The 23,416-nt window shown below is 39.1% G+C and overlaps 1 protein-coding gene across 1 annotated transcript in view; it reads right to left on the bottom strand.

Annotated features, from left to right (window-relative positions):
* Positions 1–3,898: 3,898 nt before the first annotated feature.
* The window catches only part of TTC8 (tetratricopeptide repeat domain 8), a 48,086-nt gene continuing 28,568 nt past the window's right edge, over positions 3,899–23,416 (bottom strand). Inside the window, exons 8-15 of the mRNA XM_064151423.1 lie at positions 20,651–20,736; positions 18,950–19,037; positions 14,884–14,994; positions 12,448–12,587; positions 9,210–9,384; positions 8,001–8,123; positions 6,220–6,303; positions 3,899–4,606 (exon numbers count right to left, since the gene is read on the bottom strand). Coding sequence (XP_064007493.1) covers positions 4,490–4,606; positions 6,220–6,303; positions 8,001–8,123; positions 9,210–9,384; positions 12,448–12,587; positions 14,884–14,994; positions 18,950–19,037; positions 20,651–20,736 — 924 coding nt within the window. The 3' untranslated portion in view covers positions 3,899–4,489. The remainder of the gene's footprint in view (positions 4,607–6,219; positions 6,304–8,000; positions 8,124–9,209; positions 9,385–12,447; positions 12,588–14,883; positions 14,995–18,949; positions 19,038–20,650; positions 20,737–23,416) is intronic.

Below are 23,416 nucleotides of genomic sequence, written 5' to 3'. Positions count from 1 at the left end.
CAACCTCACAGCCTCTCTGGGCAGCTCTGTCACTCTCAAAGTTTCTTCTTAAGTTCAAGCAAAACCCACTGTCCCTTGTCCTATCACTGGCTACCACTGAGAAAAGCCCCATCCATATGACCTCTACCTTTAGATATTTATATGCATTTATAAGATCCATTCTCAATCTTGTCTTTTCCAGGCTAAAGAGCCTCAGGTCTTTCAGCCTTTCCCTGCAAATGTGATGCTCCAGTCCCCTAATTATCCTCATGGCCCTCCATCAGACTCTGACAAAATCTCACCCTTACCTTGAGTCTGATCCCCCAGTGGCTTTGTGCACCACCTTCTTATATTGCTGCCTGTAATGTGAAAGGTTTCTCATCTGGAAACATGGTAATGTGGCAATTCTGAGACTTCCCCTGAAGTAGGTAAGGAACAGGCTGGGATTCAAGCTTATTTTTACTCAGCTTATTTAGTTTCTTGGTAGGCAGATGTCTTTCCTCTGCATTTATCTTGAACTGATTTTTGACCTGCATTTTTCAGACTGCCCAGTTCTGTCCTTGCTGAAGTGGCACAGCTGATACCTGCCAGTAACTTGTCACAGCAACCGCTTCTTGCTGTTTGGGAGTAAAATGGCATGTCCTAGTTTAGGCAAGTGGGTTGGTGCAAAGGATTTTTCTAAGCTCTCTATTTTATGCTCTCTCTGGTAGAGAAGCAGTGTATTTGGTCAAAAATAACCACCACATCCTAGTGACAGCTTTGATGACAGAGGCAATGTGGGTATTGCCTAAAGGAGACAAAATGGCCAAAGTCCTATTCAGCTGTAGCAGACGCTAATGAAGGGGGGTGAGGTAAGTGAAGGACAGGAGTCATGAATCAGCTTGACACCAAACATCAGAAAGACGACACATACACAGAGGGACTGAACACAGAATCTTTCAAGGAAGATGCTGTGGCTGTTTTGTATCAAAATTTTCTGCTGCTCTAGCAAGTAACAGCTAGTCAAACACAAACTTGGTTCATTAGAACAAGCTCCTGGCTTAAAATGTTTGGCCTATATCATTTCAGAAGTCGACAGAATGACCTCAAACTCTCTCTCTAGCTTACAAAGACAGAAAGCAATCAAAGAAAACAACACCAAAACCAAACAAAAACATCATCACCAGCAACAACAAAACGGGCTCATTATCCAAAGTCTTACAGTGACTGAACGGGAGCCTAATTGCAAACTGCTGCTGTCCTGCTAAATAACCTCTGTAGAAACTTTCTTGCAGCCAAAATGATCCACAACCCTGAACTCTGAAAGTTTCAGCCAGTTTTGTGATTGGTGCTGTGGCTGTAACATTTGGCAAAACAGTAGAAATCTGCTAATAACTTAACTCTTCATGATCAGCTTTTAAATGGATTCATCCATGAGAAATACCCCAGCAAGAGGCCTGGTCAAAAGACTGACTGGAAGCAGTGGTAAGAGCTATGAACTGTACAGACCTTTCCTGCAGAACACAGAAACTTCAAGATCTCACACCAATCTGCTCTGAACTTCCTCCCAGGCATCGTTGTAGTGAACACCATCTCCCCTGTAGATTTAAAAACCCCTGCTTGTGGGTTTTTTTTCATTGTATTTTTATTTCCTACCTTCAGAGGGCTTTCCAAATGTTGGCTGAACATAGCTGGAGCCATGCTACAGTTTGAAGTAAAAATTATTTGTTACAGAAATGCTGCTTGAATATTAAGGTCACACCGTCCTAACATGATCTTACCACAGAGATGAATACAGATTCTGATGCATCATGTTGTGCTCTGTCAGCCTCAATTAACTGAAGACAGTTTGTCCCAAGGCTTGCCGATTCATCTGTTCGTTGGAGCTCACACCCAATTAACATACAACAAAATCAAAAGGCTCGTCGACCACAAACAGCCTGCTCATTCATCTGTTGTTTCATTGTGGTGCCATTCTTGTTACTACATTGGATTTCCTTTGTGCTAGTTCTGTACAAAAAGTATTGTCATACCCTTGCTTTGGGGCATGGAAGATCAACCAAAAAGAAAACTGCTTCCTTTTTGGGCAATCAGAATACTCAATAGGAGGTAAATTTGGAATGGCTTGCAGATGATGCACATAAAGGTATTAATCCTTACCTACAACTTTGTGCTTCTGGGTAGTGTTTTTTATAATTAACTCGCACAGGCATCTTCTGTAAATGATTTCTTTTACACACAGGAGCCTTTGCCCTTTCGGTCTCTGCACATCCCCTATATTAAAATAATGAGCATGTCAGATCTATGTTCTAAGGAGTACTGTTTGCTAAAAAGAACAGTTATTCAGATCCTTAACTTCAGCAGTGATTACAGTAAGTGAATTCTTGTGAGCATCTATGTGGAACTACCGAGCAGTCACATTGGTTTCAAAACTGAAGTTGTATTTAATAGTTCATGTAGAAGAAAAAATAATCTTACTTATTATGCAATTTTATCACTATTTTTTAATAGTATGCCATTCAAAAATTCTCAACTGTCAAGAATGTTTAAACTGCTAAGACAAATACTTTATAGTAGGTTCCTTAAGTTCAGTACTATAAACTGGAAAGACACAAGTAGAGCAGATTGAAGGAGAGAACTTCCCTACAAATTGCTCTTTTGTAGCAGTAAGTAAAACCTTTATTAAAGTAGTGAAAATTACTGATAACTAAACGTTCTCTTTTAATTAGTTTGTGACAAAGGCCCCTCAATTCAAGAAGGATGTTGAGGTGCTGGAACGTGTCCAGAGAAGGGCAACAAAGCTGGTGAGGGGCCTGGAGCACAAATCCTATGAGGAGAGGTTGAGGGAGCTGGGCCTGTTTAGCCTGGAGAAGAGGCTCAGGGGTGATCTTATTACTGTCTACAACTACTTGAAGGGACATTGTAGCCAGGTGGGGGGTGGCCTCTTCTCCCAGGTAACCAGCAATAGAACAAGGGGACACAGTCTCAAGTTGTGCCAGGGTAGGTCTAGGCTGGATATTAGGAAGAAGTTCTTCACAGGGAGAGTGATTTCCCATTGGAATGGGCTGCCCAGGGAGGTGGTGAAGGCACCGTCCCTGGGGGTCTTCAAGAGAAGACTGGATGAGGCACTTAGTGCCGTGGTCTAGTTGATTGGATAGGGCTGGGTGCTAGGTTGGACTGGATGATCTTGGAGGTCTCTTCCAACCTGGTGGATTCTATGATTCTATGATCAACATGGGAAAAAATGTATTAAAAATGTTGCATCTATTCAGCCAATAATGCACTTCACAATATGATGTGACACCAGTTAACAATGGTGTTTTTGTCAGCTACAGATTGCCTTCTCTGAGCTCCCAAACAACTGCTTTCACCAGACACAAGTGATAAATAGGAGGATGAGGAAGTAATGGATAGTAAACAGGAAGACATAATATTCATAAAGCATGTTTAGGGTTACTCCCTGAGATAAGATAATCCCTTTACGTATCAGAGAAACAAGAAAAGATTTTAAAGGCTGTTTCACAATATGCCATTCCATAGTGCCTAACAGCTCACAATTCTTAAAGGTATTTTTCAGAGGTCAGGTGGGGAAATCATACATATTTATTCCTTTGGGTTAGAATACAAAATACACGAAAAAGTCTCTGTTTGTTGCTATTAATAGTATTCTAGGATGATTCAAATATTTATTTGACAACAGTGCTTACGTGGTAGCACAGGTAATCATCCAATCAATGCTTTGTTCTCAATTATCAGTAATTAACTCTGCAAGCTTGTGAATAGCTTTTCGCCTTACTGAGATCAGGAATAAACTCCTGGAATGAAAGGAATACACAGAATTATGCTATTTTGACTAGTCTTGTGGAGTCCTTCAAAAGATCACTGATTCTCTTCTTCATGGCAATAAGGATGTAATTTTAACTTACATAAACAAGCAAGAGAAGATATACAAACTGGAATTTATTTAATTCACACAGTACAACCAGGAATACAAGAACCTCTGCTTCACATATGTATTCTAAATTCTTGTTAGGTATTTTATTTTTAGAACTTAATATTCAGTAAGAAAGTATACTATCAAAAGCCAAGTTTGAAGACCAGCTAAGATGTATGATCACTCTGTGTTATTTGACAGATTGTCACACAGGAGTATTTAAAAAACACTTCTTTTTGTTCAGTGGAAAATCAGAAAAAAATGGTTTTTAAAAGCCCATTAACATTAAATGGTGATTTACTTCCTTACATACCAGACAACTATTTCACAGCTGTCATACCAGTAGTATCCTGCCATTTCTGTCATGCCTCATGTATACAGTTGCAGCATGTCCTAGTTGCATTTTAGTAAGTGATACTTTTTAAAATGACAGAAACTGCTTAGGGCCCTTAAACCTTACCTGCTACTCAAAGCAGCACAGGCTTTGCCACAGGAATGCATTAAGTATGGTTTATCTACTTGAAGCCAGGATTTTCAAAAAGATATATGAGACATTTGCTTTGGTTACTGCTTTCACACAATTAAAAAATATGCTCATTAGAGCATAGCAAAGTGCTGTTTTAACTGTTTGAGGAGCTGTTGGGTATCAACATGGCCTGGAAATGCTTCTTCTGATTTCTGAGCAGCAGCGTAACTCCTCTGAAGATCTCCAACCTGTTAGAAACATACAAATTAATTTTGCAAATCCAAGCACAGCAGTATTTGTATCATGTGTTCTGTGCAGCACATTTCTGATGCTCACAGCTGGTCCTGAGAGTGAATGAATGAATGAATCAGAGTCAGTAATGAGGTTTTTGAGCTCAAGGTTATGTTCTACTTACATCAAGACAGGAGAAGAAAAAGACAAAAATGTAATTTTAATAGGAGGGATGCTTGAAAACAGTAACTTTACATCCCATTGCACCTGATTTCTCAGAGAACAGATAAAAGGGTACAACATGCTCAGTGCTTGAAGAGAGGAGAAATAAAAAAGAGAAGATTTGTTTTTAAACTCCACTGAAGTGTTGTATATACAGGCCAAACACAATCAGTCAGGCCTCTGTAAAAGCTGTGACTGATTACTTGCTTCCTTCTGAGAGCACAACAGTGTTGGAAAGCTGACATTGGCCCTCTGCTATTAGAGGCATGTTTCCACACTGTTTTCTATGTACCAAACTTTACTTTTTCCTAAATGGCCATATTTTTTGGAAGGAGGAAGTGTAATTAAGAAAAGCATCTCAGAAAGTGGATTTTGCAAAAAGGAACACAAACATCTGGGAACAATACATCTACTAGAAGTGATAAATCCCAGTTGAAAAGTGAAAGCAGGAGACCCTTGTTGCCTATGCATCAGTTGAAGACCTTTGTGCAGAAAGAATTCTCTGAAAGGGAAGAAATCCTTTTCTGGTCCTGGACAGAGAAGCTACGTTGGCCTTACACCAAATCCAAGGATTGCATCACCACTCTGCATCAACAGCTAGCTGATCTGGTTGCCTGTTTTCTCCCAGAACCCAAGCACATAATTTGTGCAAAAGGTACCTAAGAAGACATTTGCAGACTAGGGCTTACTCCTTAACTGGTAAGTATAAAATGCAATTATACAAAACTATTTTATGTTTCACAATGGAGAGGATATGCTTACAAATTAATGGGTTGTTCTTTCCTTGATGCATGTACTATGGTATCTGTAGGAGCTGGGCTGCCCACACAACACAGACTCATAAGAAGGTGTAGGCACAAGAAAAGGAGAATTTTTTTTCTTGTGAAAAATGTAAGGACTTGTACAAGTTTGTCCTTACCAACAGCAATGCTGGGCACTGTTAATTCAGTGCCTGAGATTCTCTTTATGAAAGAAATTAACACACAAAATTCAGAGGTTGCAAAGGTGAAGAACAGCCTTTTCTTTTGAGGTCATGGGACAAATGAATGTTATTATTTCTGTAACTCCTGATAAATCACATGACACTGTTTCACCTCACATTCTGATAACGCCAAGGAGCACAAAGATTGTGCATGGAATTGTTAACAGATTGATCATCTTCTGGGCGTTTGAAAAGTTACAAGGTTACTTTCTAGCTAATTGGCCTCACTCTGAAAGCAAATGCTACTTTCACACGCAAAGCCTCTGGGCACTAAAATCAATATGTCACTTTAGCTTTTCTTGAGTTTATGCACTCTGCCTCCTCTTTCCTCCTACCTATTTAGAATTCTCAGTAATAATAAATCCCCAACTTCCCCACCAAGCCTCACTTTTTACGTTAGAAGAATAGGACAGTGCATTGCATTACCTTCTCTGAGAGTATTGCAAAATTGAAATGGGGTTCATACATATGAGGTGCTAAAGATGAAGCAGTCTGCAGCAAAGCTCTTGCCTATTTAGAGAAAAAGAAAACAACAACCAACAAAAAACAACCAAACAAAATCTATGAGGGAGTGAAAGCTACAAGAACATAAACAAAGTTCTCATTCTTAAAAGAAATCATCCTGTGTTTTCTTTACTAAACAAACCATCTTCAACTATGTATGAGTTATACAATAGCACGTTTAGGAAGAATGCATTTTAACAGCGTTTGAATGAATAAGACTCTTAGTTGAGTTACAAAAAAGACATGTTGGGACCTTTCAATTAAGCAATTCAATTCTAAACACTGAACGGAATACACTAATAGAAGTATTTAAGGTCCCACTTGATTGTGTTTATCTATTGTCACTGACAGAACTGTCTTCAGCATCCCAGAAGACATTAAAATGCAATTTTCCATGCTCAAAATTTTTCATAAAATTATTTTTTCTCATTAGAATACAAGTAGCATTAAAAGATAATAATTAATTATCAGGATATGTATTTTCATACTGTAAATCCTATACAAAATGAAGATCAACTTGTGAATACTTGTACTAAAAATGGAGAACTTTGGAGGAAAAAATCCAAATCTTTTAGAACAAAAAAAAAAATCTGTAAATTGTTTAGAAAGGCAGAATTAGGAACTTATTAAAACTTCCCAAACCAGACAACTCTGAGTACATGCAGCAGTACTGCTGGAAGAAAACTGTGAAATAAAATATACAATCAAATATCTTCACATTTTTGTTCTTCTGTACATTATTTTATTGCCATGATGATCCTGCTTGTTCATTATACATGTGATACAAGATGAAAACTAAGACAGGAAACAAAAAAAATGGAAAGGCTCTGCAGTACTAATTAATGGCAACCACAATCTCTGCAACTGGATTCACTTGGAAATAACAAGTCTGTAAATATTATGGAACTGAAACTAAATCCACTTGAACGATCCACTGCTGGGTTTGTTTCAGTGTTCCCATGGTAATTGCTAAGTTATCTGAATAAAGTTAACTTGAGAATTTGCTTTTTAAAAACGTATTTAGAAGTCTTCATCTCAATCTATCACTTGCTGATGTATATATGAATCTATCAAAATAGGCTTGCTTCCATAAGGATTAAAACAAGCCCATGGTAGTTCAAGCTGTCCAATAAATGCATATTGATTTTCCCAGCATTTGTATAAAAGCCTGAACGCAACAAATCCCCTGTGCATGGCAATTACACACCTCAGCACAATACAACTCATTATACTCACATTTGGTATGACAAACCATCAAGCTTACTGATGTATTTATCAAGAGCCTGCTGCTTTGGGACAAAACTCTAAAGTAATCTTGTTGAAAAAGTCTTTAAAGATCTGATCTACTTACTGTCTTCTGTTACCCAACAAAAGTGTATTATCTACACTTATAACCTGAATATACAAAGTTGTCATTTGACAATTACAGAATGATAGGTTTTTGTGAGTATTGATTCAGAACAAAGATCTCAAAAACTGCAAAGCCACTGTAAACTTTGCTTGTCTTTGATGAACCACTTGGATATGCCTAAGAGAGAATGGCTTAATAGGAGAGAGGATGACAAGTGGAGGGGGAACACGCATAAAAATTATCCAAATTTTCTGCCTGTAATAGTAAGCTAGATGTTCATACAATACCTCCACTTCTTGAGTAGAAAGGGGCAAAAGGAAGCATTCTGCTTAGGCTGAGATTTAACACCTACCTGTTCGATGTGACCTTTTTGCATTTCCAGCACAGCCAAGTTGTTGTAAGCTTCGGCATAGTCATTATTGTTGACTAATGTTAACTTAAAACACTGGTAAGCCAGATTCAGGTCTCCTATTCCCTAGAAGTAAGATTGTATTTTAATTTGTAAAACAACTGGAAACAACATGCATCTGTTTTGTTGTCTGGAATATCCTTTTATCTAAAGGATGAAAGCATGGAGTACAAATTACAATGAAGTAAGAAAAAACAGAGATGTCTCTAGAAAAGAGGTCATATTGCCACTCACACTTTACACAGACTGCTAAAAAACCCCCACATGTAAGTCTAGTTTTTAGAAGATAAAAACATAAGGCACCTGACTACTCTTTAACACTCTAGTGATATGACTAACTCTGATACAGCAGCATCTTAAACATTAAAAGTGTGACAAACACCAAAAAATATAGGTATAGCACTCCTGAAGTCAATATTTTACACAGTACAAATTAATGTGCTTATCCTAGCTGCAGTATAACCAAGATGGACAGTTTGGTTTCTCTTTCACTTAAATCATAGTCAGCATTTGAAGACAACTCATGTTAGAAAGCTATCAAAAAATTCACTCAGTAACCTTCTTCTGGGCACACAGCCAAACAGAAATCTAAGATAACCTCTGGAAAACTATCTGCAAAAATGTGTAATGAATGCAAGTTAGTGCAGAAATGTAACCAACTTTAACACAGAAATTACACATTTCTATAGCTGCCTGTAAGACAGAGGAACATGCCTTCTCAACTTTGACATGTGTGTTCTTTAGTGTCTGCACACTGATGAATGTGTGTTTTTATGACAACAGAACCAGCCTAATGCTGCATGTAACATAAATAACAATCAGAGAAAAATATCTTGAATTTGGTCAGGTTACCTTATATTGCAGCAAACAGCTTCAAGGGCTGGCACATGTTACAACATTTCAGAAAGAAGGGGAGGTTAAAGATGGTGGAAAGGAGTATTTTTTAGCCATTTCGAGGCATACTCTGTAAATATGCACAGAACTTTATTCCTTTGCCACTTCCTCTCTAGTGAAGTGCAAATATGCCTTTAATCTACAGTGTATCTTATCCTGTACACTATTTCAAAGTAAGGGAGTGATTTCTGGTTATTCTTTTTCCATTTTTTTTTCCTAATTGTACTTATTCAGAAAAGTTGTTAGTATTTTTCATACCACAGCCACATGTCCCAGATTGTACCACACATCTGCTGCCTCCTCTTCATTTTCGGCCAAAAACAGTGCACGTTCAAATGAAGATAGTGTCATGTCATATTGCTGGGCATAGAAGCAACACAGACCCAGGTTGTTAAAAAGCTGACAGTTATAAACACCCATCTGCAGGAGCCGTCTAGATGGAAAGGAAAGAAGTAATTGATTTTTAAAATCAGAATTTTGTTCTAAATGACAAAGTTGAGAATTCTTCTCCTTTCTCCCTGTTCTGACAGTGTGCAGAAACTGAGTGTTGTAGTACTATACTTGGTAAAGGTTTCGTGAAGAGCAGTTCAGAGCACTCTGGATAGTAGAATTTAAGCTGTGTGAAACAGTCTTTGTGTAAATTAGCTAACTTTTTGTCTTCCTGACTGCCACATAAGACAGAGCTGTATGTTGACTTTCTTACTTTCTTCGTTTCCTCCTTCCAATCCTTCAACTTCAATTAAGCTATAATTTGCTGCAGTTGCTTTTTGCAACTCTTCAGTCTTTTTGCCTGCTTCCTGTCCTTCAGCAGTGCTGCAATCAGTAGTATTACATCTAGCATAAGAATCTACATTAGTCTTACAGCTAAAGCTTAACTCAGATTTTGATTCAAATTGATGCTATGTAATGAGTTTATTAATATTTATAGGAAAAGCAGATATGCCAAGAGAGCTAGGAAAAAAAGAGGGCTGCTGTTGGCAGCATGACTATGAGTTTCTGACCTTAAAACACATAAAAGCACTCAGGTCCGGATGGTAGTGCTTTATCTCACAGAATCAACCAGGCTGGAAGAGACCTCCAAGATCATCCAGTCCAACCTAGCACCCAGCCCCATCCAATCAACTAGACCACGGCACTAAGTACCCCAGCCAGTCCCCTCTTGAACACCTCCAGGGACAGCAACTCCACCACCTCCCTGGGCAGCCCATTCCAATGCCAATCACTCTCTCTTCTCTCTGGCAACAACTTCCTCTTAACATCCAGCCTAGACCTCCCCTGGCACAACTTGAGACTGTGTCCCCTTGTTCTGCTGCTGGGTGCCTGGGAGAAAAGACCAACCCCCACCTGGCTACAGCCTCCCGTCAGGTAGTTGCAGACAGCAATGAGATCACCCCTGAGCCTCCTCTTCTGCAGGCTAAACAACCTCAGCTCCCTCAGCCTCTCCTCTTAGGCTTTAGAACAGGAGTCAGATCGTTTGCATTGAAACAAAAAGCAAACGGTGTTCACAGGACCACAGGATGTCAGGGGTTGGAAGGGACCCAAAGAGATCATTGAGTCCAAACCTCCTGCCAGAGTAGGACCATACAATCTAGCTCAGATCACAAAGGGTCTTGAAAGTCTCCAGAGAAGGAGACTCCACAGCCTCTCTGGGGAGACTGTTTCAGTGCTCTGTGACCCTTACAGTAAAGAAGATCCCCCTTGTGTTGAGGTGGAACTTCCTGTGTTGCAGATTACATCCATTGCTCCTTATACTATCACAGGGAGCAAGTGAGAAGAGCCTGGCCCCCCCTCTCCTGACACCCACCCCTCAAATATTTATTAACATGTGTTAAATCCCCTCAGGCTTCTCTTCTCCAGACTAAACAGCCCCAGGTCCCTCAGCCTCTCCTCATAAGGCAGTGCTCCAGTCCCCTAATCAACCTTGTAGCCCTCCACTGGACCCTCTCCAGCAGATCCCTGTCCCTCTTAAACGCAAGATGAGGTCTCACCAGGGCAGAGTAGAAGGGGGAGAGAACCTCCCTTAATTTGCTGGATACACTCTTCTTAATACGCCCCAGGATCCCCTGGGCCTTCTTGGCCACAAGGGCACATTGCTGTGCCATGGTTGTTATCCACCAGCGCTCTCAGGCCCCTCCCCACAGATCACCTCCCAGCCTGTACTTGTGCAGTTTATTATTCCTCCCCATCTGCAGGACTCTGCACTTGTCCTTGTTGAACCTCATTTGGTGCCTCAGTGCCCAGCTCTCCAGTCTGTCCAAGTCCCACTGGATGGCCACACAGCCTTCAGCTGTATCAGACAAGCCTCCCAGTTTGATGTCATCAGCAAACCTGCTGAGCAGACTCTGTCCCTTTATCAATGTCATTGATGAAGATGCTGAACAGCACCAAAACCAGCACTGATCCCTGGGGGACTTCACTAGTTACAGCTCTCCAGCTGCATCTAGTACCATAGATCACCACTCTTTGAACTCTGCTGTAACCAGTTCCTAATCCACTTCACTGTCTGCTCTTCCATGCCACACTTCTTGAGTTTGCTCACTAGGATGTCATGGGAGACAGTGTCAAAGGCCTTGCTAAGGTCAAAGTAGACTACATCCACTGGTCTCCCCAGATCTACCCATTCAGTTATGGCATCACAGAATGCCATCAGGTTAGTCAAGTAAATCCATGCTGACTACTCCTGATAACTTCTCTTCCAAGTGCCTTGAGATGCCCTCCAGAAGGAGACACTCCATAATTTTTTCAGGGATGGAGATGAGGCTGACTGGTCTGTAGTTCCCTGGAACCTCCTTCTTGTCCTTTTTGAAGGCTGGAGTGCCATTGGCTCTCCTCCAGTCCTCAGGCACCTCTCCTGCCTGCCACAATTTGGCAAAAATGATGGAGAGCGGCAGAGCGATAACATCAGCCAGTTCTCTCAGCACTCTTGGCTGCATCTCATCAGGGCCCACGAATTTGTGTTGTTCAACACTATCTTTAGTACTCTGACTTAAATCTGTGGGAATCCGCATTCAAACAATGGATTTTGTGCTCTCAACTGCTCATGTCTTCAGGTGGAATCTTTTTCAAAGGGCTAAATAAGAAGTCCATGTGCATTCTGAATACAACTGAAGTTGAGAGTAACATTGTGAACTTAAACTGCTGTGAAAGGTAATTGTTTATTAATCAAATAATAACTATTTTTGTAATCTTTGTTGATACTCCTACATACTCCACATGTAACGATGACAAGTTGGACTGGATGATCTTGGAGGTCTTCTCCAACCTGGTTGATTCTATGATTCTATTCCAAGTTTTTAAGAGAGATGTAGTTATTACTGTTTGAGAAGATACTTAAGTCAGTATGCTGATTTTATGGCAATATTTGTCCAAATGCTTAATCATTCTCTCATCCCAATCACCCAATGTCCTTTCTTTGGTATGAGCATCACAAAAATCAGTCCTTCATATTACCCTCTCACATCCTCAGTTCCCCCTCCTGTCCCACAAGTGTAGATACCTATAAAACCGCAGAGCTATCTCAGGTTGGTCAGAATAAAAATGGTTACTGCCAATGCAAGCAATGGCTTCCACGTGAGTGTTGTCTTGTTTTAAGACGTCTTTATAGTATTCTGCAGCCAAGGAAATATTGTTCATTTCCTAAACAATAGGATAAAAATTAAAAAATCTGATTAGTTCTACTTTTTAATCACCAATTTTTATCATCAAACTTAATAAAATGTTAATCCACTGAGTGTTTAATCTATGCTCTGTACACTACTTAACCGAGTTTAATTATGTATGATCTTACAGTTATAAAAATGTAGAAGTATTTCTTAGAAAAAGAAACTGCTCAGAAGCTTGTGTTTGGCTTGGCTATCTCCTACTCTTAGCACAATGCCTTTTGATACACAGTGCTGTGCAATCAGTTTCCCAGTATGCTAATATACAATAGACACTTCCTCAGTCAATGTCACCATTATTTCCAATGCTTTGGAAGTCATCTCATGAATTGCTCTGAACACAAATGAGAATATAGCTGCATATGAAGAATTTCTACATGTCTTTGAAATCAGGAACTGTGTATTTATTACCAAAACTTGTACTATGCCAGTTAAGAGAACTATATTGCATAAAAATACATGCTTGGATGTAAGCTATTTGGAAGATGAATTTAGGTGAATTCATTATTGTAAACAATGTGACACTGTATCTGAGGCCTGTAAGTCATGAGAAGACTCTAACCCATATCAAGAAAATAAAAGATGAAAGCACATTTCTGCTTTAAGAGAATAAATTCTGCTGTGTGCTGCCAATACACTGTACTCTCAACATGGTTAAAGAATATGCTTTTATTTAACCTTAGCAGCATGTTTAGCTATGAAAACAAATATTGCCTGTGATTAAAAGAAATAGTACTAAAGCAGTCTCTTTAAAAATAATGTTGTGGGGTTTTTTAAACACAAAAAATGTCTACAACTCTTCCTACTGTCAAAAGGTAGTGATGGGGAAGAAAAGCTCTGACTAATCTGCTTGATGCTTATACTCCACTTGTGAGTCTGTGTAATGAGAACAGCCCTGTGCTGCAGTACAAATCTTTGCTAATGAAGCTATAATCCTGCACTCAGGTGTCACTGCAAAACTAGATCTTGTCAACTATATGCTGCTCTTTACTAATTCCTTAAAGGGTTATGCAATCTTATGTATGATTCTGCAAAATAATATCCATAATAAAAACTGTTTAACAATTCAGAAAGAAAAGCCTCCAAAAACGCAGCTGTTTTATTCTTGCTGAAGGACAAAAAGGATTTAATATGAAAATGGATTAATGCTTAGGGGTTAGATGGAAATGATGAGAACAGGAAAGAATGCCAAGTATGAATGTAGACAAAATAAATTAAAAATTCATGACTTTGAAACATTTGTTCTCAAAAAGCAAATAGCATCCTTACCAACTTTCAGAGAAAAACAGTACTAAGTTCTCTGTTTCACTTGAGAATACATACTTTTAAAATACAAAATACACAGTTACCAAGCTAAAATTAATCCTATTTGAAACAACATCTACTTCCTAAACTAAGAAACATTCACATCCCAACTGTTCTTCAGAGCTGTTTTCTGGTTTAAAAACCTAGCAGTAACGCAGAGCTAATAAAGACAACATCATCAAGTAGACTGTTTTGCTTTTAATCCTGCTAGAAGGGTGACTTCAGCAGCTTCAGTGTAATGAAACATATAAACTAGACCTAGCTAAATGGACAATATCTGGACCACTTGACTTAAAATGGACTTCCTTCTGAGTGTCAGGGGGTGTGACGGTTTGGGTGCTATCCCCCCCCTGCCTTCAGAAATCGCCCAGACTAGACTCAGCAGTCTCTGGAAATTGAATGAAGCTTTTATAATTACAGCTTAGCACAACATACAAGCAGATATTTTACAGTATATACAGTTACCCTCTCTACCTTACCCCAGACATTGCCTTGTGCCCAAGGAAGAACAGAGGGTCAGCCAGGGGGGTTAGGAAGCAGGTGGATTAATCAGGTTAGGTTAGAGAAAGTGCAGCCCAAAGCCCAGGCAGCAACCAAATGCATTATCTGTGTTTGGATTCTTGCTCTTATACATCTCAGCAAGCCTATGAGTGAAGTAGACATCACCATTGTTTCCCTTTCACAGCCTGTAGTCCAGTTCTTCTCACCAAAACATTCTAGCTAGCTTCAAACTTGCACAAGGGTAAACAGGACTACACCAGGATGGTTAACCGTTGAAGCAACTAAGACTGCAAGGCTCCCCTGACATCACTTTGGTATCTTTGAGTACTGCTACAGGTCATTGCATTTGCAGTACCAAAAATCAGCGTAGATGTTTTTTTTATGACCTTACATTCAACTATTAGGTCTTTTTCCTTGCTCAGGCAGCTAGCCTTGATCACAATAAGAATTGCATAGCAGGTGCATACCTCATGGATTCTGGCAATTCCACAAATAAGAGTTACTTCTCCAGGAAATCGATCTAAGCCTTGCTTGAAAAGGTTCATAGCTGTTACAGGCTGATCCAAGCGCAAATACACCTATGCAAATAGAGAGCAAATATAAATGTCAAACATTTGACTTTTACACTTGTACTGCTGTTTAACAAGGGACACAAAAAGAGAGTCATGACACCTCCCTTTATGCAGTAAATCATTAGCTGAAATGGTGAAGAATACTGGGGAAACAAAGGGATGAATACTGAAAAAACCTCTGTAGTGAAGATCAAATAGGCTGATGAAGATAATTAAAATTACATGCTTATCTTCTAGACATTTTTAATTCATCTGGACATTACTTATACACCAAAAAAAGTATATTGCTACTTATCATCCCATCAACATAATATACTTTGACACTGGTATCACTGGTATCTTGAATATTTGCCTGTCTTATTGTATTTTTTAACATTTATGTTTAGGCTTGAAAGAAATCTATCTCCAACTTTACTGTGCTGGAATACCAGCACACTTTAGTCAAACAGGACTCAACAGCGACATTTGCAAATCTCCTTCCTGCTCTGCCAACCTCCTTTGTCACAAACAATAATATCCTGTAACAGAACAAGGGCACTATGGTCTCTGTGATTTGGCTTCTGTCTTGATTATGACAGTGTGTGTTGTCGATATTCTTGTGTGAGAATTGGAGAGAGGACATCAACATGTTGATTAAGACCACTTCTGCAGCTGTCAGAGGAGACAGCTAAAGCCCTCCTGTTGTGAGGTATGGTAAATACAGCTACAGCAAAAGAAAAAGCTCTTCACAGCTAACTTTGGGAAACTAGATGGCTAGATTAATAAATCTGTCTCCCACTGGGTAGCAAAATGGGAATGTTCTGAGTGCTGTTGTTGGAGAAATATTACATTAAATAGTGCTAACACTTGATATGAATAAGAAAGGGAAAGAATCTGTGACTGGTATTCTGACACATTGTGCTAGTTTGAACCTAGCTAGAATGTTTTGGTGAGAAGAAATCGATTACACTTCCCGTATCAAGCTACAAAATGAATGTTTTCTTGTGAAATGCAATAAAAGAGTGAGGGTTTGGGGTTTTTGGAGGGATCATAGGATGTTAGGGGTTGGAAGGGACCCAAAGAGATCATCGAGTCCAAACCCCCTGCCAGAGCAGCACAATACTATCTAACAGATCACAGAGGAACACATCCAGACAGGCCTTGAAAGTCTCCAGAGAAGGAGACTCCACGTCCTCACTGGGGAGCCTATTCCAGTGCTCTGTGACCCTTACAGTCAAGAAGTTCCCCCTTGTTTTGAGGTGAAACCTCTTTTCCTGCAACTTAACACCTGTTGCTCCTTGTCCTATCACAGGGAGGAAGTGAGCAGAGCCTGTCCCCCCACTCCTGGCCAGCCCTCAGATACTTACAAACATTTATCAAATCCCCTATAAGTCTTCTCCAGACTAAACAGCCCCAGGTCCCTCAGCCTCTCCTCATAAGCCATGCCCTCCTGTCCCCTAATCACCCTTGTAGCCCTCCACTGGACCCTTTCCAGCAGTTCCCTGTCCCTCTTCAACTGGGGAGCCCAAAGCTGAACACAGTATTCAAGATGAGGTCTCACCAGGGCAGAGTAGAGGGGGAGGAGAACCTCCCTTGATCTGCTGGACACACTCCTTCTAGTACACCCCAGGATCCCATTGGCCTTCTTGGCCACAAGGGCACATTGCTGTGCCATGGTTAACTTGTTATATGGTACTTGGTAGACTTGGACTGCACTAATAACACCATCAGTGAACATGCTTTAACAATTTATTCCTAATGCACTCTTGCTGGGCTTGCTGTTCTGTCTAAAACAGACTTCAGGTCATTTGATATAGTTTTTTATGTATAAACTATGCAGTGGATTCTAATTAATTTTATGTCTGCATTAAATGTTGAACTAAAATCAGAGAATCACAAAATTATCAGATAATTTTGGTTGGAACAGACCTTTAAGATTGTTGAGTCCAACCACTAACTCAACTATGTCCCTTAACAGCACATCTAATTGTCTCTGTTGTGACTGTCATGGTCCTCATTTTCTTCTAGCAAGTGTTCTACAACAAAATTAGTATATGAAGAGCTTCAGTGGAAAGTACACAGATGAAAGAGAATACATAATGTAACTGAGAAGAACTTCAACTTTTCTTCACATTCTTAGAGTAACAAATATAACAAATGGAGGACAGGAACCTTGGCTACATCCTACTTTTTAAAGTTTTTTGTGCTTGTTTATGAAGTACATTTTCTGAATATTGTGACTTATGTCCATTCTATAGCTTCATCTAGAAGTTCACTCCAAAGACACTTGCTACAGATCCTCTGTGCAAATAATACATGAAGGCAACACAGCCACAGTACTCTACTACCCAATTTCCATATCCAGTGGCATATCACACTATCCAGAATCTGTACAGATTGTAGAGCTACTGTCAAGATAAGTATCAAAAGCTATTAAAAGACATGTGGGACAACTTCTACCTACTCAGAGCTGCTTTGGGTGTGACCTGATCTTTCAGGATACTAAAACTGTAGTCATGAAGCTTTGGATGCTAAACACAGAATAGCTCCATTTTTGTTTTGTATGTCTCTTATCCCTGGTAAAAAATATCCCTTTTTCAGCTATTCTGGGTCATTAAATACTTTGTAACGTCTCAGCAGCCTTTCTTTAAAGAGAGTTTTGTTTGGGGTTTTTCATTTGTTTGCTTCTTTTTAAATATCTTTTCATAAATTAACATTTCAAGGGAGAGTTAGCTTTCCAGAAAATACTTTTTTTGAAAACTAGATAGCTGTTAAAAAAATCTATAAACAAAATGTAGTTGGTAGCATAGTATTGGTCTGTTTGCACAGAACTTGACAATTCCATTATTCTTATTAATAGTTGTTTAATTCAAGTCTTATCTTTTCAGTACTGTCAGATTGAGCTATATTTCAGTGCCCTACTCTATTGCCTGTCCACCCACAGTCACTAAATCATGTTGTGAGATGCTTTACACTTGAGCGAGCTGGTCTATGGAGTGGGAGGTAGAAGTTCAAAGGCAGATCCTACTTGAGTTAATAATGATGCAGGGAGAATGTGTATCTCCCATAAAGAAACACTGTTTATTAATCCAATTACTCTGCCAATTTAATCAGTCTGTGTAGCTCACGTTTTGCAAAATGACTTCAACGAGTGACAGAACTCTAAAACTGCTAAGTTCAGTTGAGTAAGCTAACTACAACTGCTGTATTGAAGATGAGTCTCCAGACAGCTATAATAATAACTTAAATACAAAATGTAAATTGCCCAAGAAATGCAAATATAAAGCAAGTATCATAATATGATTATCTCGAGCTATCCACTAGTAGTGATGACTTTTGGAGAGGCCTGAGACAGCTGGCGTAAAGACCAATTGATTGCAGGAGAAGAAAAATAGTTCTAATTTCTCACAGGCCATCTTCTTTGAAACATCTTAGGAAAAAATATTTAGGATCTTATGTGCACTCTGGTAAACAAGTAAATCTGAGGCTTAGCTGTGCTACTCAGTCTTTTGAAGCTTTAATGCCTTTATTTTGACAGAACATTCTGTTTCAAGGTCTCTACTTCCTTTAAGCTCATTGTGTTTTGAGTTTGCTTGTGAAGCTGACTTTGAGCTTCACTCTTCACTGATTTATTACTTTATTTTCCTAGGAGACCACAGAGACCATATACAGCTACACTGTTCTTCACACTGGAACTCCAATAATTCTTTAGCCATCTAACACTCATTTGGAGTTTAAAGAACAGAAAATAGCCATGGAAAATATTACCTTTTTTTTTTGTCAAATATGTAAGCTCCAAAATCTTTTTGTAAACTACAGACTTCAGCTTCAACTGATAGCAAGCTTTGCCTCAGGTCTATATGGAAATCACACACTACTAAGTGGTGTGTCAAGCGCAATACTCAGCTGTTCTGGTGTACAAACTTCTCAGAGATAGTAAGGAATTCCACTTGATTGTTAAATAAGCAAATCTATGACTTACTTTTGCCAAATACAAGATTGTATCAACCATGTCTTGTTGCTTGAGAGCTGACTTAAATTGTTTTTCAGCTTCACGAAATAATCCTAACCTAAAGAGACAATAGATAGGCAGAGAAGGTATTTGTTTCTTGTTTTGGTTTTAGAAAAGCTTATTCAATAATGAAACAGACATGAACTGACCAAAAGCATATTTCAATGTCATACTTGTGAGCATGTTAAGAAAACCCATGTAGCTAGACATATTAAAGACAACCATTAAAAACTATTGTGACAGTTTGGGTGTTACCCGTCCCCCTACTCTTATGAAATCACCCAGACTAGACTCAGCCAGCTGGAAATAAAGTAATGAAACCTCCTATTTAGAGCTTTGCACAATATACAAGCAGATATTTACAATATATACAGCTATATACAGAAATACACAAGGAAAAGGTGATACAGAAACACAACACCCCTCTCAGAGCCCCCAGTCCCCAGGAAGGGCTACCACCCTTCCACCTCCTTTCCACTCCTCTACCTTATCCCAGAGTTTGTCTTACATGCAAGGTGAGTTTGGAGGATTGGCCAGGGGGGTTAAAAAGTAGAAGGATTAGTTACACAGAAGACAGGCCAGGGAGAAAAGTACAAGCACCAGCTGCAGGAGAGAGCCCCTGCGTTATCTATGTTCTGTGTTCTTGTTTTTATACATCTCAGCAAGCCTATGAGTGAAGCAGATATCACCACTGTTTTCTTTTCACAGCCTGTAATCTAACTTCTCTCACTAGAACATTTTGGCTAGCCTCAAACTAGCACAACTATGAAAAAGGCAAATTCACGACATTCAGGGCTACATGGGTGGCTTCTGTGAGAAGCTGCTAGAAGTTTGCCCTGTGTCTGACAGAGCCAATGCCAGGTAGCTAAAACATGGATGGGCCACTGCAAAGGCCAAGTCCATCAAACAATGATGGTAATGCTTCTGTGACAACATATTTAAGAAAGGACGGGAGGGAATTGCAGCTGGAGAGAGGAGCAAGAACATGCGAGAGAAACAGCTCTGCAGAAAAAGTCAGTGAAGAAAAAGGGGAGGAAACGCTCCAGGTGAAAGAGTAGAGATTCCCCTGCAGCCTGTGAGGATGACAATGGTTAGAATCATAGCTAAATCCTCTGCAATCACTCTGAATGACTTGCAACAAGCTCTCATCCCACCATTGCCATACTTTCCTCAGAGAGGCAAATTGCTCTATAATGTCAGGATACTCCTAAGCCATTTATATCAGATGCTCAGATTACAAGGTGCCAGCCCCTGAGGTTTTGACATCTTTGGAACTGACACTTCTTGGGAATGTACCTCTGCCAAAATGCATCTCATATGAATATCTAACTTTTTATTATTTTATCAATCTGAAGGCCTTATTGATTATAGACTTAATTTCTCAAGATAATACAGCAATATTAATTTTGTGTGGTCCAGTTTAATAATAGTTTGCAAACAATTTGACACATTAATAAGAGTGAATACACAACTTTGAGTTACTTAAAGGTAGTCATTGTTGATGCCTTTACCTCAAACATCATCTCTCTGTATATCTACTGAGAATTAACTGTAAGCACAGTGCTCTCCACTAAATACTTACTCAACTATTTGTGCACTGCACAGCAGACCCAGCAGGCCACATCCCACTCTCACAATCTCTAATTATACAACAAATGAACAGTGGCTTACCTATAGTAGCACTTCCCAATCTGGACTTTCCACCACCAGTCCTTGAACTGTGCGTGCTCAGTGGCAAGGGCCGCCAAATCTAGAGCCTTCAAAAACAAATACATGATATTAATACCTTCAATTTTTATGAACACCTTCAACCTTTTATAAAAAAGAATATGAAGTGAGCAACGTGAAGGTTTTTGTAAAGGGAAAAAAGTTTGGAAAAGTCATGGTTCACCTGAGGTTTGGGAACTGCTTTTATGTAAAAATAGTAAACACTTTAGCGCATAAAATAGCTGAAATGATAAACTGTCCCCATAAGAACCATGTAATCTAAACAACTTATAGCAATTTCAAGAAAGAAATAGAAAATTAATTTGATCAGATTCCTGAAGTGCTGCTTCAGAACACAGAATATTTGTGCAAGCCAATATATTTTTTCCAAGCTTCCCATCCTTTTGCACTAAAAGTTGTTTAAAACAAGTAAAACTATACTATGTTTGTTTGTCGTATTTTAATGATATCATCAGAAACAGTTTAAAACATTTTAAAGCAGTATTTTTCTAGCAAAGAATGGACTTGCTTTGCTTTTATAAACATTTTGCAGAATGATATGTTTCACAGAAATGAGAAACCAGCTATCTGTTACGAACGGTTCTGTGCACCAGCCACTAAATAGCTGAGGAACCAATAATTTCCAGGAAAAAAAATGAACTAGAAATAACAGAGAAATCCCAATTTTGTGTCCTACATCTGAGTTTAATTCCTGTTCTTCTTGTTAGCAAAATGAGGCTGCAAGTCATCATTAGGTGTATATTTGACATTGCATAGCAAAATCATAGTGCTATGACAACTTATACAAGTTGCTTTCTTTTGTCTCTCTGAGAATGATTTGTTTTCTGTAGCAATTCAGGTTAAGTAGCTGCATTGATGTTGTTCTCAAAGACAAAGAGACAATAGTCATCCCCTGCCTCTGTGACTGGAGAAAAAATACTGAGGAAAGTTTACAGCTTTGAAATCACTATTTATTCCAGCTACATGGAATCCTTGAAGGCCTGACATGGCAGCTCTTAATCTTAGTTGCCCTTTGTTTCTTAGTGGCTTCATAAATTGCACAATAGGTCTCCTGGAGCTGCAGGTATAACAAGGAAGATGTTTCTTTCTTTGAGACAGAAATTAGTGGTTCCTCTTCCAGAAAAATAATTTCTTTCATCTGAAGGTATATAAGCAATTTTATCCCAGTACTAAGAACATTTGGGAAAGTAGTTAATGCTAAAACACTAACTACTTTTGCTGCATTTACAAATACATAAATTATTTGTGTCTGTCAAATACCACACCGGATTCTAATGCTGCGTGAGCTAACACTTATGAGTAAGGATCATACTGCAAATAACATGCTTCAGAGACCTTTCCTTAGAACACTCCAATAACAAGCATTAAAGAAGGACTGGATTTCAGAAAACAACCTCTTCTATAGCTACACATTCAGCTTTTTTTCCCTGGTGCTGTATTATTTCTGATAACTATTTTATGCAAGGCTAACTATTCTGGCTGCTATTGTAAAGTGGGAACCAAGACTGCTTCAGGCTTAGTCGACACTAAGCTGAGCAGTTTATCTGTCAGTGAAGATCCTAAAGTCTCACTGGGATCTTATTGTTAACATAATGAAAAAAAAAAAAGCATGATTTCACTTTGAAGTTAAGTTTCTGAAATTAGGTACTTTCCTATTAAGAAAGTAGGAAAGGACTAGGAAACCCCTGTTTTGGGTACTAAACAAGTGATCACAAACTTTAATCCAAAAATACTGCATGTTATCAATATTTCTAAAATTACTTATCTGAAAAGTGTAAACATCAATGTCAGTTTTTTCTGTGCTAGTAGTTGGACTTTCTGCTGGTATTACAACAAAATCTTTTTGACAACGTGGCCTTTGAAATGCTAGAAAACTGATGAAATTAGACCTTTTAAAAGTCAAAGCCTTCATCTTGCCATGTCCCTATCAATTCCTAGCATGCTTCAATTTACATTTGCTGCAAACTTCAATTGCTCAGTTTAGGTACAAATCAATGTTCAATCTGCAAGACATGTTAACAGAAACCAGTCTGTAACAGCAGTAGCAAGTATTATGCCTGTCCTGCACTCCTGTGCATTGCTGAATGTTGGGGCAGTTGTATCAATAACCACAAGACAAAAACAGCACAGACTGTGGATTGGCAGGTAGATGTACTTGGTTTGAAACGTAGTAATTTCATACATAGTACTGCATGCACCAAGAGATTAAGTAGATGGAAACGACAGCAAGTACCTGCTGTTGTTTCACATGCTGTTGAATGGCAGTAATTCACCCAGCAACAGTTATTGACTAAAGTCTTATTTGAAGATAAATCAGCACAGGATAGTCTATAACATAGCTGAGTAAATTAAATTAGCCACAGTCAATTTGGTGAATGTCTTACAGATTTCTGTAGTTTGCAAATCTAACACCATTCCTTTATAAAGAGATTTCTATCAGAGTATTTACGTAAGAGTATCAGAAAGAACCAAGGAAATACCAGAGGTCATGACTTCTAGCCCCAAGTATATATTGTACACACACTGTTCTTCCTAATGACAGCATCTTGTCATCATTACCCACCTGTGACTAATGGCAGAACGCAATGTCAGTCTACTGCTGAAAAAAGCAGATCGGACAAGTCTTTTAAACTGCCCTTCTCTTACCTTCTTGGAAGGTAAGAGAGCCCTGCAGAGGGACCTGGACAGGCTGGATGGGTGGGCAGAGGC

This window comes from Pogoniulus pusillus, chromosome 1 (assembly GCF_015220805.1).
Source record: "Pogoniulus pusillus isolate bPogPus1 chromosome 1, bPogPus1.pri, whole genome shotgun sequence".
Taxonomy (NCBI): Eukaryota; Metazoa; Chordata; class Aves; order Piciformes; family Lybiidae; genus Pogoniulus; species Pogoniulus pusillus.
The sequence above is the reverse complement of the archived record's forward strand: the minus strand, read 5'-3'. Positions and strand labels throughout refer to the sequence as shown.